General features: G+C 44.4%; 1 protein-coding gene and 1 long non-coding RNA gene across 2 annotated transcripts in view; one reads left to right on the forward strand and one right to left on the reverse strand.

Moving 5' to 3' along the window:
• The first annotated feature begins 701 nt into the window (after positions 1-701).
• Positions 702-2,507, forward strand: LOC134792835 (uncharacterized). Its single transcript, XR_010144477.1, has 2 exons — positions 702-752; positions 1,364-2,507. It is a non-coding gene; the product is annotated as an uncharacterized LOC134792835 (long non-coding RNA).
• LOC134792820 (ATP-binding cassette sub-family C member Sur) overlaps positions 2,235-19,805 on the reverse strand; it is a 62,155-nt gene continuing 44,584 nt past the window's right edge. Inside the window, exons 14-28 of the mRNA XM_063764202.1 lie at positions 16,817-17,038; positions 15,635-15,780; positions 15,249-15,368; positions 14,687-14,760; positions 14,471-14,598; positions 13,730-13,885; positions 12,855-13,067; positions 7,527-7,684; positions 7,152-7,347; positions 6,615-6,831; positions 6,309-6,436; positions 5,797-5,955; positions 5,389-5,521; positions 4,713-4,915; positions 2,235-3,668 (exon numbers count right to left, since the gene is read on the reverse strand). Of these exons, the coding sequence (XP_063620272.1) occupies positions 3,528-3,668; positions 4,713-4,915; positions 5,389-5,521; positions 5,797-5,955; positions 6,309-6,436; positions 6,615-6,831; positions 7,152-7,347; positions 7,527-7,684; positions 12,855-13,067; positions 13,730-13,885; positions 14,471-14,598; positions 14,687-14,760; positions 15,249-15,368; positions 15,635-15,780; positions 16,817-17,038 (2,394 nt within the window). The 3' untranslated portion in view covers positions 2,235-3,527. The remainder of the gene's footprint in view (positions 3,669-4,712; positions 4,916-5,388; positions 5,522-5,796; positions 5,956-6,308; positions 6,437-6,614; positions 6,832-7,151; positions 7,348-7,526; positions 7,685-12,854; positions 13,068-13,729; positions 13,886-14,470; positions 14,599-14,686; positions 14,761-15,248; positions 15,369-15,634; positions 15,781-16,816; positions 17,039-19,805) is intronic.

Here is a 19,805-nt window from a genome sequence, read left to right on the forward strand (position 1 = left end):
AATCTGGCACTTCTTTATTTATCGCTTTATAACTAGGAATGTATATGTATTTAAATTCTACAAACACGTATTTTCACCGGATTTATTTTTATAACGTCGCACTTAAATTCACAAGTTAAACAAATTAACTTTTCTCAAAAATGGACGGCAAAGTCGACTTTGCCGTTTAAAAAATAGGTCGCGAAGCGCGTAGTTTATGGTCAGTCAAAAATTAAAAAGTTTAAAACATTGCAGTCTCGATTTTGGGACTGCAATGTTGCATACAAATTCCATTATTTGTCGAGTTCCAAACTTTTTAAAAGTTGAAATGGCCATATCAAACGAAGGCACAGACCCATTAAACAGCCAAACAGATGATTAGTACCGCGACTATTTAGCTGTCTCAAATAGGTTGGCGTATTTTCGGCAGAAAAATACATTTCTATTTTTTTATTAAAAAAATAAAAAGGCGGCAAAGCAAATTTTTTCAATTGTTTCTACTTTTTTCTGTGAAAATATATACGTAAGAACGTTGCTTTTGTAAAATATTTCTATGATATTTATATTTCTTGCACCATTTTTGAGAAAAGCACTATATATGACTCGGCTGGAAGGCTACTTGCTGGCTTCGGATTCAATTAAACGGACTCCCAAGGTCGTCCGTTTAAAACGAATCCTCAGCCTGCAAGTAGCTACTTCCGAGCCTCGACAATAATGTACTATTAATAGTGCGCTCACATCACAAAAGTTTCGCGACTGCCTCTTCGCCGGCTGTTTGTTTCTAATATCGATGTATAAACCAAGTCCAACAGTAAATATGTATATACCATTTATATTCCAAATAACGGTAGCGAATAGTTTTTGCTAGTATTTTTTTCATACTCGCTGAAGCATTTAGACTTTGTTACACCTATGAAATGTAGTATTCGTTGTTTTTGTGGAGTAAGTGAAATATTTCATAGAAAAATTGTTGAAATTGGTTCACATCACTGTAAAACCAACACATGTCGCAGCCAACTGGTTAAATTAGCTAGCTAAGGGTGGTATTTCATCCACCTGTCCAATTTCTTGGTCCAATGTGTATTTGCGTCTCACATTTTGCTTAATGAGAGTGAGACGCAATGCACATTGGACAAGGAAATTGGACAAGTGGAATACCACCCTTAGTTCCAATTTAACCAAGCAGGAAAAATACGTTATTATTTAAAAAAAAACATAAGTATACATATAAATGGGTCACTGTTCTTTGAATAAATTCTTTTCTCGTTTAATGCATTTGCTTGACTAAGAGCTTGTTGGAATGACAAATGTTGTTCCAACACTGCACTAGCATGAATTAGAAGCAACGTATAGTAATGTTTACTAATCCCTGGCCGGCGAAGAGAGTAATATTACATAGTTATGTTGTATGGTATGGTGTTGTTTTAGGCATAGAATGTACAAATACCTCATAAAATAATTAGTATCCATTACAGTTGATACAAAAAAAAACATTTCGATATTTTTTTTACGCAAAGGGCTCGAAACATGATTATGCCGCTTTAGAAAATTGTTCGTGATAATGATAATATAAAAACCATGTGTCTTAATTGTTATGCTTAATATTTTATACGTATTCAAAAATAAGAGGTATTTGCACACAAAATTATCGATGATTGGCGAGTGTGCAAAAATGCAAATAGTTGGTGTTCACTTGCAATTGAATGAATATTGTACAACGCACAAAATTTGTGAAGTGTAAGCTGGTCCCACGCCAGTGGATTAGGTTTCGTGTAAAGCCTATCATTGAGGTACTTAAATTTTTAAACCCAGGGACGGTGATAGGTGATCTAGAGAAAATTCTTGCACCGAACATTTCTAGTTCTCTTTTTCTCCAACAATTCGAAGATAATATCACTTCTGGCAGCTGAACTTTTTCGATGTATACAAATCTTCATCAGACCAATATTGGTGGAAGTAATTGTCACAACTAACATTATGCTTGAATATTACTAAATTTGGAGTGTAAATATATCTGTATATATCTGATTTAACATGTGGCGTTAATCTAGTGCCTTTAACTGACGTTTTGTCATCCTGCAACAAGGGTGATTTCTTTATGTTTTTACCAAAGAAGTAGTAGTTTTCAGTTATGTATGATAATGATATGTTATTAACAAGCACACGACGTACCTAGATCAGACATTGTGAACTATACCCGTCCTACCTGGCGAGCCGTCAATGCCAATACTTATAGTACGATAAGAGAAAATGAATTTAATGATGTCGAGATTTATTTAGACTAAATTGTAAGTATATTTACGTAAGTGCCTACTTTAAGTAAATATTTTTATATGGATTGTGTGGTTACACAAATGTTTTATATTTATATATATAAATCGGTGCCAACGTAAATATATTGTTGTAATTTGTTATGTAGTGATATAATTTTATGATGTATCGTTGTCTCTGAGGGCGCCCGCGCCGCGAGCTTTAACGAGGAATGTGCAATCGCTGTTCTATTGGAATACAGTTTGGAAACAAAACCACTACATGTTTTGATCATTTAATCCCCACTCACACTCCAACAACTCATTCTGCATTCGAGTATTAGTCACCATTATTTACAATTCCATACTATTTGGTACACACTGAGCATTTCAATAAAAATGCTATCACTAATGTATAAACTACAACAATTATCATTCATTTCGTGTTAAAATATAGGTACAGTTCCTTTAAAGCAAATAGGTACTTAATACAGTAACCCAGGTACTGTATCATGATCTTCATCTATGTAATAAATAGAGTGCAGATAAAATAAATGTAAGGTAGGTACCTAATTATAATTTAATTACAAAAGCATAATTTGCTTTGTAAACCTAATCAGATACAATTGCAAGTATTCATCGTTGCAGTACATTAAGAAGTTTACTTACAATTAACTATCAAACAATAATTTAACAGATAAAATGGCTGAATCATTACCAGATGTCAATAAAAATCTTGTCTTCTCGGAATGTTATAGACTGTAATCCTTGAAAATAATTCAAGGATTACAGTAAACTGTCCTATCTAAATAAACTGTTAGGTATTTCCCGAGTGCTTGCAGTCAAATGCAATGATTTTGTTTTACTTATGTCTAAATTAGCTGTTTGCCATTGTTGTCATCAATTTCTAACTATCTATATTTTACAGTCTTTGCGTTGACTTACTAGTGTTACCATTTTTTTATGGGTCACACGTTTTGGGTTACGATCTAGGATACAACTGTGAAGTCGAGTTCATTCTTTTATATCCGTGGTTACTGGTTAGGTCATTTGCTGTGCTTATGTGTGTTACTTCGCCTTTTTTTTGGAATTCCGCTTTGCTTCCTTGTTCTGGGTGGTTGGTTCTTTTTCTTTGAAGATACATAGCGAACCAGCGAGACCAGCTTATTTAGAACAAGTATCAGCGTTGTATTTCGTTGGGTCGGTCAGGCACGTACTTAGTATTAGGTAAAAAATACTAAAAAAATTAACTATTTAATCGGGATCCTTTAAGAATCGTAGCTGCTCTTGACAGAGTTGTTAGGCGTGTGGCTGCGCGAGCATGCCCGCCAGGCGCGAGCCGGGCCGCGCGAGCAGCGCCGGCAGCGCGCCCTGCTCGGCCGTGCGGCCCGCTTCCAGCACCACTCCGCAGTCGTAGCCACGCACCGATGAAACGCGATGCTGTAAACAACACACATGTACATGTCGTAGTCAGATCGTATAATCCGCCGTATTACATTACGGCTAGCCGTTTTCAAAAACAGGGGCGTTTTGAAATGCGGCGGTTCGACGATTAGCCGGATTGTCATTGCGATACGTTCTTCAATAAGGCGGCCTACGTTTAGCCGCATCGTACTACTATTTAGATTGTAGAGTGACATGGGGCCCATTTCTCAAAAGCTTGTAACTTGTAATACAAGCGGATGTCACTTTTGACAGCTTTTGTTAGAAAGGGACTTCCACTTGTATTACAAGTTACAAGCATTTGAGAAACGGGCCCCAGTTCTTTCGGTCGCCTACGTGCCCGAAGTTTGACAATGTTTGCAATTTAATTTATTTTTACCATGGTCCCACCGCACTACATGTGTTTCTTTTCCAAAACATTTCCTTCACAACTTAAAATGAAGGAACCCCGCTTTCCCCTATTTCTGGGCGGTTTGCCCTTCGGGCATCTGAAGCTATCTAACGAAACTAACCTACTTACCTACCTACGCTTTTTTTCCCAAAGTGTAATGTTTTCACGGACGTCTCACTAAATCAATAGGTAGGTAGGTTAAGTTCGTTAGGTAGCTTCAGATGCCCGAAGGGCAAACCGCTCAGAAATAGGAGCCCCGCGAAGTGGCCACAGGAAGTGGAAGTGGAAATAGGAGCCACTTCGCGGGGCTCCTATTTCTGAGCGGTTTGCCCTCTCCGTCTAAGTTAAGTTGCGAAGGAAATGTTTTTTGAAAAGAAACAGTCCGACGAACTCCTGATTTGATGGACACCCCAGCGTTTTTCATAGTTTGTTGTTGTTATGTCAGACAGCGCCACGAGCTTTGTCCCCTGAGTATTGTGGATATGACGCTTACCGTGACTGTGATAATGGTAGTTTCAGACACGGCGCTCTTTATGCTGGTCAGCAGACTTCGCATAGCAGGCGCGTCCAGCGGCGCTGCGCCCGGCCAGCAGCGGTCCTTCACCCAGCCACAGTGTACCTTGTCCATTCATTGTCGATATGATCCTTACCGCAACTGTGATGATTGTAGTGTCAGGTACGGCGTTCGCTATGCTGGCCAGCAGGCTCCTTTCGGCAGGCGCGTCCAGCGCGGCGCCCGGCTCGTCCAGCAGCAACGCGCTGGCCAGCCGCGCGTGCAACAGCGCTCTCGCGGCGCTAGCACGCGCTGCCCGACCGTCGCTCCAGCCGCACCGAGTTTTACCCACAGAACATTCTGGAAGGAAACAATAAATATCGAAAATTTGTTCGGCTAAACCGGATTGAGGCTAGAAGATCAGCTGAAAAAAGAGAATCGTGACGTGTCTTCAGGGCAACAGCGTTTCCAATGGGATATATCCGTACATGGCGGGAAGAAGTTGATAACTCGAGATATTCTACCGAAGAAATTTGAACTTTAAATAAAATTACATAAGGTTCAAATTTCTTCCATTTTTTCCCACCAGATATCAACTTCTTCCGGCCGTGTACGGATATGTTTAAGCAAATTATTTCATATGTGTTTCCGCATACTTAATTTAATTTCAAGGTACATAAGAAGCTTAGTTATTGACATTTTAAAGTGCTGTGACTCGAGGGGTTAATTCAGAATGATGAGAGTGATGAACAAAGACAGATTGTGGATCATGAAATCTAATAATGTACCTAGGTGCTATGTATATGTATATGTGTTTAGGCATACAATCTTACCTAAACCAGCTGGTTGACATGTAACGAAGTCAAAGAGTCCGACCGCTCTGATGCTGTGCCATATTTCTTCATCCGTATGAACGGCGAGAGGATCCAAATTCTCGCGTAACGTGCCAGAGAACATAATAGCCTCCTGTGTATGTCAAAAACACATTAACAATCGTGACGTCAAATAGGGACTATACCTAGAGACCATGCGCGTTAGCGGGATTGCCACCTCGTGACCTTTACGCTATTAAAGGTGCTATAATACCCTCCAAAGTTCACTGCAATCTCGTGGTTTAAATCAGAAACTTAACAAATTGACATTCACACTTTTCGCACCAGTAAAAAGGTTGCTCCTGTGCTGTTTCATACGCTTCCTTTAGGTAGCTTTATAGTCCTACAATTTCAGTTTTGTTAACATACCTGTGGTAGAACGACTATTCGATGTCGAAGTGTGCGCAACGGCACGCGCGTCGCATCGATTCCATCGATAAGGACGCGGCCGCTGGTGATGGTGGTCCCGCCGACGCAGGACAATAGAAGAGTGGACTTGCCACTGCCACTGCGACCGCATATCGCGACCTGAAAGTTTTTTGACAATGTACATAGACCTGTCCATAGATGACCATCGTCGCCTGAAGGTGTACGGAGGTTGGGAGGTCAAGAACGAGCACCATGGAAGCAGGTTACGGAGGTTAGGTTACCTACATATATATGTATAGGTGGCTTGAGGAAGGACAAGAACGCACGATCGTTTATGTGGGCGCAGCATTTGAATTGATTAATAAATTATCGTACAAAAAAAATAATTTTACTCAAAAGTTATTAAGTATTTGTGTTGCATCGTTTAAGTTGGCGCCCAACGTGGTGCAAGTTTGTAATTTGTTCAGATTTTGCTGAAGATACACAAGTTACCAATGTGTAAGATTACATACCTTTTCCCTGGGATTTATAGAAATATTGATGTCGTGAAGTATTGGAAGCGTGCCCGGCTCTTGACCTTGGACGGTCACGTTTTCAAACTCAATCTTGCCATCTCGTTTCCAACCCGTCGGTATTGGACCTTAAACAAAACATTTTGTAGCTTATCAAGGTATTTTTATTGCTTTAAAATATGTGTCTTAGCCATGCCCTGAATTTTGCTTAGGGTGCTGTTATAAATTGAGCATGAACCGGGGCTGTAGAGATTTGGTTACTATGAAAAAGCTTATACATAATATAATTTCATAAAGTCGGCTTACAGTCTTCCCGATAATCTTCCTGCGGTACAGCAGTATGCGCGCGGACGCGTTCAACGGCCGCTAGTTGAAGATCCAAGTCTGCGCGGCACTTGGCCAGATGAGCGAGGAACGCTGGCAGCAGCAGAGAGTAGGCACCAGCCAGCCCTGCTGCCACTGCACTGCCGCCGTACAACGCTACGCCAAGCGAGACGCAAACTGCTGCGGCTCCCACAAGATCCTGAACAGAAAAATCATGAGGCATGTATTCGGACGGTTTGGTTAGTATTCAGTATACATCAAAGTATCCCTCTTATCAGATTCTAAATCATAGTATCCTTCTTTAGTAACTTGAGGTTAAAGTACCTACCTAACGTGATTCCTCCAGTAGCACATGAAATCTACGCCACAAGAAAGAACGAACAGTTACCGTTGTTAGTTCCAGAAGGCGTATACTCGTATACCTATAGGTAGGTATTCGTTGTTCAACGGCATCGCGTTGTTGGAGGGAATAGTTAGGAATGGCGACGTGATACGTGACCAACAAAAAAGGTTAGTTACCAGCGTCAGCCCCAGCCAACGTATAGCCGAGTTGTGTAGTAGAAGGGCGTTATGGTTGCGGTCGAGCCGCTTGAGGAAGGCGGCACGCAGGCGAGGTTGTAAGCGGCCCGCGCGCACTGTCCCGCCTCCGGCAAGCGTCTGCGCCGCTAGGGACACCACCCCTGCTGCGCTGTATGCTTCGCTACGTTGGAGTTCTCTGCGAATAAAATACCTAACATAATAGAAAATATATAAGCCTACCAATAGCACCAAGTAGCACGTTCACTTTCAATCATTTAGTCACGTTTGAAATATATCATAGTAGGAATATTATTCTGATGATGTAACTTTGTCTCATATATAAGATTTCAGCAGTAAAATAAGAATGATACTTACCTCGCGTTGTGTAAATATACCGACTGCAGCCACAGATAGACGAGGCAGGCGGGCAGCAGTGCGAGCAGCGTCCACGGCGCGGTGACCGCGTTGACTAGTAGTGCGGCCCCGCACAACAACCCTAGCTGTGCCCATCTGCTCACAGCAATGGGCAATTTCTGAAAAAAAGCTTATTAGGCTTTGGTCGTCATAGGTACAGGTATAGGTATACTCACAACTTCATATTCGTTGACCGAGCGAGCGCGAAGCGTTCTAGCTTGGGTAAAAAATATCTTCTTAAGGTTCCGTCACACAGGCGCGTTTCCCGGGCGGGGCGTGAGCGTTTTATATATAAAAGCGGCGGGCCCCGCTCACGCGCCGCCCGTAAAACGCGCCTGTGTGACGGAGCCTTTATACCTAAATGTCGGGCTATCCCGGTCCGGCTGTTCTCTATGGCTGGGATTGGCAATCGATTTATGAACGAATGTCAGGTTCAATAATTATAATGTATTATGTGTTCCGTATCCACATCGGAGATCTTCATTGAGAGAGTAACGCGATCGGTGACCGTTAGATGCCGCTAGCGTCTATGTAGTCGCTCCGCCCCACGCCGTGACGTTGTTCCGCTTCCCCTCCCTGCAAACCTTTGCTCGCTTCCCGCTACTCGCCACCGCCATGTCTTTGTTTCGTCGACCGTCTGACCGATGGTCCGCAAATATTTTTTGCGTATATTTTTGCAGCATGGTGCATTAACATTTCCGATCCAAAGCTCGGTCGATTAAATAGTGAGATAGAGCAGAGATCGCTACTATTAGTCTTTTGGCGGTCTCGCGATCGAAGTCATCGAACGGTGCTTTTCGATTCTACCCACTTTTTTCTTGCTAAATTAATTTTCACATTCCATGCTGCTAAAATCGTTACCGTTAACTCGCATTTTCGAGATCGAAATAGGAAGTGCGTCAGTGGTTTTCGTTAACAAGTGGTAACGCAAGTCGCTCCGCATCGGAGAGGGAACGTGCGGTCATCGTGCCGGCGGCGGCGGGGGCGGCGCGGAGGCGGACAGCCTGCGCGCGCCGCTGCCGGGTGCCGCGCTTCGCCGATAAGGAGGTTTGGATTGTCTCGAACCATCCGGTGAGCCAGTTTAATGATATTCTAGTTTTATTGCCGTTCAGAAGTTACTTCGACACTAAAGGACGGTTCTCAGGCAGGTCGTATTAACCTGGGAGTACCTCGTGTCGTTAGTTGCGACGCGACAGGGGCTCAGGGGAGGTCGGCCCCCGCGCGCCGGCGCCGTTGACTTTCTTCTGCTGTCGTCCGAGGTGACTCCGAGACGCCGCGACGCTGCGGGCCGGAGCCCGAGGTGTCGCGGTGCGGGGTCCGCGGGACGCCCACTCCTGTTGCGGACGCTTCCAGTCCGCGAGAGCAGTCACGGTGCGGACGCTTCCAGTCCGCGCCCGCTCCTGTTGCTGCAGTCGCGGTGCGTCAGCTTCCAGTCCGCGAGAGCAGTCGCGGTGCGGACGCTTCCAGTCCGCACCCGCTCCTCAGTCCGCGCCCGCTCCTGTTGCTGCAGTCGCGGTGCGGACGCTTCCAGTCCACGCCCGCTCCTGTTGCTGCAGTCGCGGTGCGGACGCTTCCAGTCCGCGAGAGCAGTCGCGGTGCGGACGCTTCCAGTCCGCGAGAGCAGTCGCGGTGCGGACGCTTCCAGTCCGCACCCGCTCCTCAGTCCGCGCCCGCTCCTGTTACTGCAGTCGCGGTGCGGACGCTTCCAGTCCGCGCCCGCTCCTGCTGCTGCAGTCGCGGTGCGGACGCTTCCAGTCCGCGGGACTCCGAGAGACGTCACACGCCCGCTCCTGTGGCTGCGGGCGCTTCCAGTCCGCGGGACTCCGAGAGACGTTACACGCCCGCTCCTGTGGCTGCGGGCGCTTCCAGTCCGCGGGACTCCGAGAGACGTCACACGCCCGCTCCTGAGGCTGCGGGCGCTTCCAGTCCGCGGGACTCCGAGAGACGTCACACGCCCGCTCCTGTTGCTGCGGTCGCGGCGCGGGTGGATCGCGGACCTCTCGATCCCGTCCTGGCGCCAAGGTGAAGGCGGACCGCTTCTGCGTCCCGACTGCTCGAGTGGAAGGAAGGTAAGTTACGTGGAAGCAGAAACGCTACGAGTGTAGCGACGATCGCCGCGTTGGCTGCCGTCTGTCATGACGTCGCTGGTGACCTACGCGCCGGTGGTGGCCACCACGATGGCGCCGCCGAGGGCAGCAGTGTCGCCGTGATGATGAGTGCAACTACGAGCCACGACGGCGCCTCTCGCCTCACGCACCTGAGCCTGGCTACGGTGGCCGACGCACCAGTGCCTCCCGAGCTGGCCGCCACAATGGCGCCTCTCGCATCACGCACCGACGCCTCCCAAGCCGGCGGCGGCGGCCGCCACAACGGCGCCGCCCGCCACGATGGCACCACCGCCTTGCGCACTGGCGCCTCGAGCTGGCCGCCACGATGGCACCTCTCGCCTCACACCAGTGCCTCCCGAGCCAGGCGGCGGCCGCCTTACGCACCGGTGCCTCCCGAGCTGGCCGCCACGATGGCGCGTCTCGCCTCACGCACCGGCGCCTCCCGAACCGGCGTTTTGTTGCGCAAGCGCCAAAATCGATTTTAGACTTGATTTCATTAGTTCGATTTCCTTAAAAGCATGCGACCATACCCCTATACTAGCTCGATATAGGGGGTTTCTTCGGATAAAGCGAATTAAACTATCACGCTCCTAGACATCACGTGGGACACGCGGCACAACACCCCGATTGAAAGTTTTCTTTTTCGCGACATACAGGCCTGCCTTGCTGCCGAGTTTCTCGCAGAAATGAGACTCAACGCCTCCTGTTCAGTCTCAAACTCGCAAACTTTAGTTCATGGAGGAAGATGACACCTTCGCAGTCCTCAGCAACACGAAGCTGCCGAAAGCCTCGCGCCACTTCCTCCCTCATCTTATGCAAGCAGTCTGTTACAATCTCCAATATTGGTAGACAATGTACGAGGTAAGGCCTTTTCAGTGAAGAGTAACCGTTAACGGGCCACATCTGCAGCGCTGACGACAGAAGTGTAAACATACAACCGCACCACTACAGTATACATAAAACGACGGCGACACTACATCCCCTCCGTTACCACGGCTGTCGCAAAAACTGCTGATGCCAGCAGATCGTCCACAGGCCGCACTGGTTCCTTGCTACTTACCAGGTCGGTACAACCCCCGAGGGCGACGGTTTATCAAGCTACGGCAGCTACGCCCAGAAGCCGCCGAGACTATCTTCGCCTGATAGGCGCCTTGTTGGCCAGCCTCAGCTTTCGAGAGCCTTCGCACTGTGTCACGGTATTTCTTAACAGACTGAACTGCTACCACGTCGCGTCTGGCAGCTGCCGGTGATACGACTTGGTATGGATGTCTCCACCTCCCAGCCTAGTCTGTTTACTGTGACGGCGTGATAAGGAGAGCCTTCACGCAGCTGTGGTAAGCTTGCAATTTACTGGCGGTCCTAGTGAACACAGCATCAGACCGCCCTCTCTTACGAGTCAACGACCTTAAGAATGAGGCGTAGCTCCTGTCAGATAGGACGCTCCAACACCGAGCTGGCGAGATCAGGAGTGACGTCCGCTGTGATGTACCTACTGGCGTGACTGGCGCATGCATGCAACATGCCAAGGGCTAACGCTACGTAGCGAACGAGACGCAACTGTCACTGTCTCACTAATATGGAGGAACCGGGTATTCCCGGTTCCGGTACTATGTTTGTATTGAAAACCAGTAACGGGAGCACTCCCTAGATCGTCCCCTTGTCTAGGTCGCCTGTACGCCCACAATGTAGAAATGGTCTTCATGGTGCATAAAAAATAAGATCGACTGCCAGGTACCTCTAATACCCAGTGAAGCAGTGAGCTATCTCAGACATCTATTTCTATTGTCCATGTTAGCTTTCAGAACGATACTTGTTCATAAGCCTGTAACAAGTGCTGTATGTGAACCACTATCGGACACTATGCCTTCTTCCAACGCCATTAATAGCGAGACCAGCGCCTCCCAAACCACCAGCTTGGGAGGCGAGAAATCTACTTGCCCTAATTTGAATAGCTCTACAACGTTAGGTACGTTAGAAAAAGTACGATAGAAGAGCTGCCGCACTTTTGCTGTTAGCATCAGGCCGCAGGGTCAATGACCTTACTCTACTACACTGTAGCCCGGGCAATTACATAGTTAACTTTCACGCTATTATTTTGTGTCCGAAATTCTGCTCTAAACCAGATAACGTGTCTTACCGACTGGACTCTTAGAAGCTCCGGAATAAAGTATAGACCCAGTAAGTAGGTAGTCTGGGTACGTCAGCTTGCGAGAATTACACAAATGTCAGGGGACACTGCGCTTATTTCTTTCAGCCACAGTCTTATCTAAGCCGGCCTTGCCTACGATTGCTTTGATCCACGATGTACTTGATAACTAAATTGGCTGGAAAGCTATCTAATTAGCGATATTTTGGCTTAAGTTAATTGGGAACACGACTCGCCGAGATTCTGCGGTTCGGATGCGATTTCGAATGAGAAATCTCTCAAACCAGTTTAACGTCAGATTCTAACCTGGGATTACAATTTAAATTCCCAATTTCCTGTAATGCATCATTATAACGAGTCACTGTGATTTCATGGGTTGCAATATGGCTTATATATATTCATTCTTTCTCTGAGTTCTATGACAGTAGGTGTAGCCCTAACGCTTGCGCGCCCGCTGACTCGCCACCAGGAGATAATAAACAGGTCTCAATGAAGATCTCCGATGTGGATACGGAACACATAATATAAAAATTTTACCTTCCAATAAAATTGATATTATGTTTCCTTTCCACATCGGAGATCTGAGTAATGCCTTCCTGGCAGGCTACTAGGCTACTTTTATGCCCACGGTACTTCTCCTCAACAATGACATGGCGGTGGCGAGTAGCGGGAAGCCAGCAAAGGTTTGCAGGGAGGGGAAGCGGAACAACGTCACGGCGTGGGGCGGAGCGACTACATAGACGCTAGCGGCATCTAACGGTCACCGATCGCGTTACTCTCTCAATGAAGATCTCCGATGTGGAAAGGAAACATAATATCAATTTTATTGGAAGGTAAAATTTTTATATTTTTTGATTGAGTTTTCGGAAATTATTCAAAATGCCGGAACCATGGCGGTTTGCGAGGTATTTAGCTTACAGAGTTACTACAGAACATCGTAGAAAAAATCTTTCCACACTTTAATAAAAATCTTGTTGAGTTTGCGGCTTGAGTTGCTGACCAGCGCTTAATTACTTATGGACTGGATATATATACCTTGTCTATGACCGCGATATCCGCACCAAACCGCATGAGCGCGGCGCCGGGCGCCTGCTGCAGCGGCGGCTGGTGCAGAGCGGCGTGCAGCAGGCGCTCGTGCAGCGTGCGTCGCGCGCGAGCGCCCGCCAGCGCGCATGCCGCTTGTGCGCCGCCTGCGCAGCATAAACCCGCGCAACACACCAGGACGTAGTTGCGCACTGACTCCCACATCTGCAAATACCAACGAGTCATGTTTCATCCTGTTGTGCATCCTAGAGGTGGTCAATCAGAGGTTACAGAGTTACAAAGGGTCATTCCTGTGTAAGTAGATAAATATGTAGCTTGTTTCGGTACTTCTAAATCATTTTATTTCAACTATCATCATCAGTCTCGATTTAAGGTCGGTTACATTAAACTGTAAAACATTTCGCTAAATTGTAAGTATGTAACATATGATGTTGATTAGGTCCGTCGATATTAGTGCAAATGGCTCTTAAGAGCGGTTTCGCATTACGTCCGATCCGAATCCGATCCGAACCCGTGAAAATATGGTCCGTAGTAGCCGTAGAACTATTTATATGGTAAGTTACGCACCGCATACGTTGAATGACGGAAAAAAATCGGATGACGGAGATCGGATCTAGTGCGTAACTTATTTACCATAGAAATAGTTCTACGGCTACTACGGACCATATTTTCACGGGTTCGGATCGGACGTAGTCGGACGAAACCGCTCTAATAGTCTTAGAACGCATTCGTCTATTAAATCAATGTAGCTTTGACTTCTTCTAGCAGGGAGTAGATAAATATGGCATTATTTATTGTCAGTCATAAATTATATAACCTGATCTATAACTTGGGTAGTTTTTTACGATGCGGCGACACAATGGTACCTGTTCGTCCGTAAAGGGCGCCTGCGCGTTGCCAGCGGCGGTGTAGCCGAGCCAGCAGTCGGCGGCGAGCGCGAGCCCCTGCGCCGCCGCCGCCGCCGCGCAGTACGCCGCGCCCCACCAGCCGCACGCGCGGCCGTAGGCCCACCAGATCGTACACTAGAAACAACTTATGGGTTAAGCTAATTGTAAGACTAAGTAGACAAAATAATTTGATTTTTGTTCCACTTCGGTACCTTTGTCCCAGTGACAAAAATAGAGACATTGGCGGCCTTGTTGACTGTACAAAAACACAGAATTCATAGTGCTTGAACAGTTATACTTGTTCCTAAAAATGATTTAATACAATAAAATAAATAAATAAAATACTTTTATTTGCATAAAATATGGTACAACAAGGTGATATTGGAAAGATTATCCTGTACAGTGACATATTTTGCTGGTTAAGCATGCAAATGTTAAGTTAAAGCTATACGTAGGTGGTCTTAATTTATTACATTGTTTACTTACATTACAACTATAATTTCTACTTAATATTACTAGATTTAGAGGAACTCGTTTAAAGAATAAATTTATTGTTTTACGCGATTTCACTTCAAAAATACATACCTATAGAAAGTTTTCAAATAGGTACATATCTAATTTATTCACGTACGGTTTGGTTGGAGTTGCTTATGCTTATCATAAATAAAATTGATGAGAATTAAATTTACGGAATTATACGTACTAGTATAAATAACGTACCTCGCTAACAGTTTCTCGTTCTTCCTCTTTGTTCACAGCAGGCTTGTCAGGCATAGCTAGTGCGACATCGACTCCGTTAGTGCCCGTCGAAAAGCAGGAAGTTTCAAGAGCCGTTTCATTTGCTGTCCCTGTTCCGAAAGAAACTGTCAGTTGGTACTATATACATAATCGTAGTGCATTATATTAATTAGTACCTAATTGTATTGTAAGGTGTACCGTTTGCTTGAGTTTCTTCAGGTGCACTTTCTGAATCGGAACTTATTAGCCGGCGAAGAGTTCTTGGTGTCCATCTGTAACCGAAATATGAACCTGCATCAACAATGCAAGGTGTTCTGTTTATAATGCAAGGTGACCAATTAGTAATCAATTTTTGGTTCTGGTGCGTTTAGATTAAACTTGCATGTCGTTACGGCGTCTTATAATTATATATATCAAATGAACCTGTAGGTTAAACGGATTATATACGCGCAGCTATACATAACACCGTTAAGCAGTAAACGTTTATCAGCTCTCTTGGCCTGACTTGATGAGTGTAAAGGTGCGGCACAGCAGCCACCGCAGTAGATTGGCCTACCTCTCTGTCTTGTCTGTCTTGTCTTGTATAGGTACTCAACTCGTCTGTACATATTGATGGCTGCGTACTTACGTCTCTCCGCCATCTGTCACCAAACTTGTATTAACCTGTTGAATGCTACGCCTATTGTGGGCACGAAGGTTGATATTGGGTTGTAGCCGCACGCGTCAGTGATGTCTGTGGCGCTCAAAGGGTTTAACTGACCTTCCGAGTGTCCGGTGTGGTCGTGGCCTTCTCAGCAGTCGCCTCAGCAGACTGGCCTCTCGACGTAACCCCGCATTTGATTCGTCTGCGCTGACGGCTCGGCGCACTTCTCTTCGCCACCTGTCAACATGTTAGATTATTAGGTTTTCACTTTTTAGAACACGTCATAGTGAGAAGTGTCTCATGTAGAAACACCAGAAAATTTTTACTTAGTTTAAAAATCAGGTACCTAACTGTGAGTTATAGATGGTCAAGCAAATCTTGTCAGTAGGTAAAGGCGCGAAATTCAAATTTTCTATGGGACGATATACTTTCGCGCCTACATTTTTCAAATTTGCCGCCTTTTTCTACTGACAAGATCTGCTTGACCCAGTATATGTACTTACTTGTAATTATGCACAGAAGGAGGAGGAGACGAGAACTGCCGCGACAGCGCCGGTCGCTGCCGGATCGTGGCCCGCCGCCAGCTGCCACCGGCACATGTGGGGACCTCGGCCAGCAGGTGCGCCCCCGCCGCTTCGCTGATACCCACCTGGTGGAAGAAAGAGAAAAATAAAGGTAACGAAAGGTTCAACAGGACACTTTAAACTCTCGCGTTTTGTACACTATTAATTATTATAATTCCGACGTTTCAGCTGAGTTGCACCAGCTGTGGTCACGGAAAGACAGCTGGTGCAACTCAGCTGAAACGTCGGAATTAAAGGTGAAAACAATGAAATTATATGGCGGTAGACCCGTTTGTGTAATTAAATATAGGTTCAATAGGAATCGTGGCCCGCTGTAGCTGATGGCCGGCATTCACGAGTAGGCCTGTCAAGAGGTTCGGAAATGGTTGGGTTATTACTTTCAAATTGGATTTTAATGTAATGGATATAATATACCTACATACTTATGTTGTATGACTCGTAATTTTGTTAATGTTTGTCAATACCGATTAATATCGGACCAAATTACTTACCAATCAGATATTCCTCCCCCCATGGTAAATTACTATGCCGTAAATATATTCTAACGTTATTTGTCATTAGTGATCCGATCCGATTATTATCTTTATTTGTAACAATTGTATTTAGCCGACAATGGAACACGAGGCGATGAATCGCTCTGAACTGCGCCCGAGGTTGACGTCAAACTGCCTATAGACATTTACGGGCAAAACAATCTATTGTTCGATCTGTCCAAACATCTATAGGTATTAGATTAGGTACTACTTTATATGACTCAGACTATTCAAATCATTACATTACAGCGTGATGGAAATGTTAAAATTGCGTATTTACTGCATTAAGTAGTAGTTGTGTAGGTACGCAAAAGGTATTTACCAGCCAATTTACTGCTTATCCAACCGACCTAACGCCCTCATGAATGAATTACATAAATCCTAGTTGTGTTGTGCATTAAACTAAATAATCCTATAAAATCGAGCGCGTTTCAGTGCCTATCCACGTCATGCTGAGTGTCACAGCACCTTTTCGCGGTACGGTCGCTCGTCCTGATGTTTCCAGTCTTACTTATTACCTACGAAATTGAGAAGTCGTTGTTAGTAGTCACTGACGTCCCTGACTTACCCCTATAGTAGTATCCTCCGACAAGCTCCTGTTGAATCTCGCGCGGCTGAGTGCCCGCACGAGCCTGGTGCGTTCCCGCGCCGTGCCCCCCGGAGGCCCGGCGCCTCCACGCGCCGCTGCCGCTCGCGCTTCCCCGGCCAGCCTCGCCCAGCGCGATATCGCCGGGTCGTTGTCAGTAGGCCGGCCAAACCCAGCTACACGACCGTCTTCCATCACTATAATCTGAAAATACATTTAAACAAAACATAAAAAAATACAAAATGTGTTCCCAAGACTACCTATGTGTTCACTGTTCACTATTTATAACGTAGGTCTGTATTTAATAGTCATCTAATAGGTAATAATTGAGGAGACCCATTGACATCAAATTGAGTTAGGCGCGTAGTGATTTAATAAAACAATGACTGCTTAGAACCAACCATTTCGTCTAGAATATTTATTATAGACCGGGAGATAGTGACACATTTTACTGGGTCATTTGTACCAGTATGGCGGTTCGTCACGGGTTTAAGCATGTAATGAAGGAAAGAAAATGCTATGACCATAGCGCTCGTACCGGCGGCCCAATCGCGTGGGCGTTAGTCGAACGTGTCGGATAAAATACGAGTGTCGAACGATTTGTTCCACAAATATCCTCGTATTTTCCGATAGTCCATAAAAAAGAAGTAGGCGGTAGCGTAATGCCATACTTCTCCGGTGTGACTTACAGCCCGCCATACTGAGGCGAACACGTTAATTAAAAAAAAACAATTCAACCATTTGTGCCAAGCTAATTTTTGCACAGGTGATCATCGTCGAGCAGCCATTCATGGACATCACCATGCCATACTTTTCGGATGGTTCCAAATGCCCGCCATACCGCTGCAAGGGAGTTAATTTTTTTTTATTGCTAAACGATTTGTACCATCTTGAATTTTTTTTTCAACACTTTCTGTGTGATCATAAATAGAAATCTCATAATGCCATACCTGTAGGAGGTGGCAAATGTGCACAATATTTTTTTTTAATTGTAAGATTTTATTCGTATTTTTGACGATTTGTACCAGTATGGCACTAATTTTTCCTGAAAGTTTAAGTTTTACCGAATATAAATCCAAAATTTCAAAGACGTAGGTGGCGGCAATCTTGTCTTATAACTATATATTATGTTGAATAATATTGTACGGCTACCACCGCTCGAACGATTTCTCGAATCATAGAGATCTCGGCTCATCTTGCTGTAAACCTGCTGCATTCCAACGTTGCGAACTTCAGCATCATGGGCTACTTCGAAAAATGGTTTCAATATTGTATTGGTTGTCGACATAGAGCGAGTGTGGAAGCTCCAGCCCACGGTGGGCTGCGCGCCAAGGGAAGGCGGCCATAACTAATATTATATGATTTTTCCTGATTTATTCTACTTTTTCTTTAAATACAATTATTATGTATGTAGTATATTTAAAAAAAAACGTGTTAGGGTATATTGCATGCAAAATATATTCATACATTCTAACAAAAAAGTCATTCTCTTAATAATAAAAAAGTTAATTCTTAAATATCTATGTTAATTAACATTATTTACATTTTAATACTAATACATTAATAAAATATGTTTATGTATAATATTATAATATACCTATTATGCTAACAGACAAGCATAGGTAAATAAAAAATAACCAAAAATGCAGATTAATACATATAGAATTAATCCTTAAATGTGTATGTTACTTATAACTATTTATTAACAGAAAATCAGTAAAAAAACTTTTATTTCGTATAATATATGCTAAAGAACAAATATATGTAAAGGTTAAATAAATCTTGTAAATAAAATAGTAACAAAAACAATATTTTTTTAGCCTAACACAGAAAATGAATAAAGGAAAACGAAAAGTAAAATTGTATAAGTAAAAGTCAAATCTACGCTATTCTGTACAATCTAATAAACGTAATGCTTCTAAGGAGAGTGTTGATTTCTTTTTGCGAGGTAATCTCCTACTGGAACTGATGAATGGGTCGGAGTTCAGAAGTAACCTATGAATAAGGTCTGAGTTGGTGACATCTCGAGACATTTTTCTTGTATGGTTACGCCGAAACAACTTTATATTTTTATTGTTTGATTCTGCAGCTTCTTCGGAAAGTTCACCAATAGGTACCAGAGCATTTTCTATTATAATTGCACCATGCAAAAGTACTTTATGGACGGTAGCAGGCAAAGGATACCATTTGTAGGCATTCAAAAGTTGTTCTGCAGTTTCTACGGCATATTCCTGAAATTTTTGTACATTTATTTTGTATCCAGACGATATACATTCCAAAATGGTTCCGCACCTTTCGATAAGGCTCTGATTTATGCCGGTGATCTTGGCTGACACTTCAGGATTTTAAAAAAAATTCCGGGCGGTGTTACCATGATTGGTTGTGCCACTTCCTCCGCTTCGTGGTTTGTCCACAATTAAACCTAACTTCTGCCGAAACTCGTCCTGAATCCTTTTTTTTGTTAAGGCTACATGTTGTTTGTCTTCTTCTGACGTAGCGTACCATCTTTTTGTCTCTAATTTGTATGACAAGTGAATAAAATATTCGTAAAATCGAATCCACGAATGCAACGGCGAAAGGCCAAACTCCAACTTGCTCCAATCAATCGGCCTTTCCATACAAGTAGGGACATCCTTCATTTGGGTGGGCACAGCTTTACATATAGTACAAGTTGCATTCGCAGTATCACTGAGCGCAGAACATACTTTTCCGTCAACCATTGTTAATTGTAGACAGTGGTTAATTTCTAATTCTTTGTCGCCGCATGTCAGTGTTGTTGGTATTAACTTGTCAATTTTTTCTTGAAAATATGCCTGTTCGTTAACTGTACATTCTTTCGTCTCCTTTATGAACTGGAACCGGATAGGACGGCAGTATCTGGTTGAGGAAGGCGAGGGTTTTTCCATAATATTTCGGCGTCATCTGACGACGAATTTGTTGATATTAATCGCAGCGGTACATATGACGTGAC

The sequence above is a fragment of the Cydia splendana genome, chromosome 8 (genome assembly GCF_910591565.1).
Source record: "Cydia splendana chromosome 8, ilCydSple1.2, whole genome shotgun sequence".
NCBI lineage: Eukaryota > Metazoa > Arthropoda > Insecta > Lepidoptera > Tortricidae > Cydia > Cydia splendana.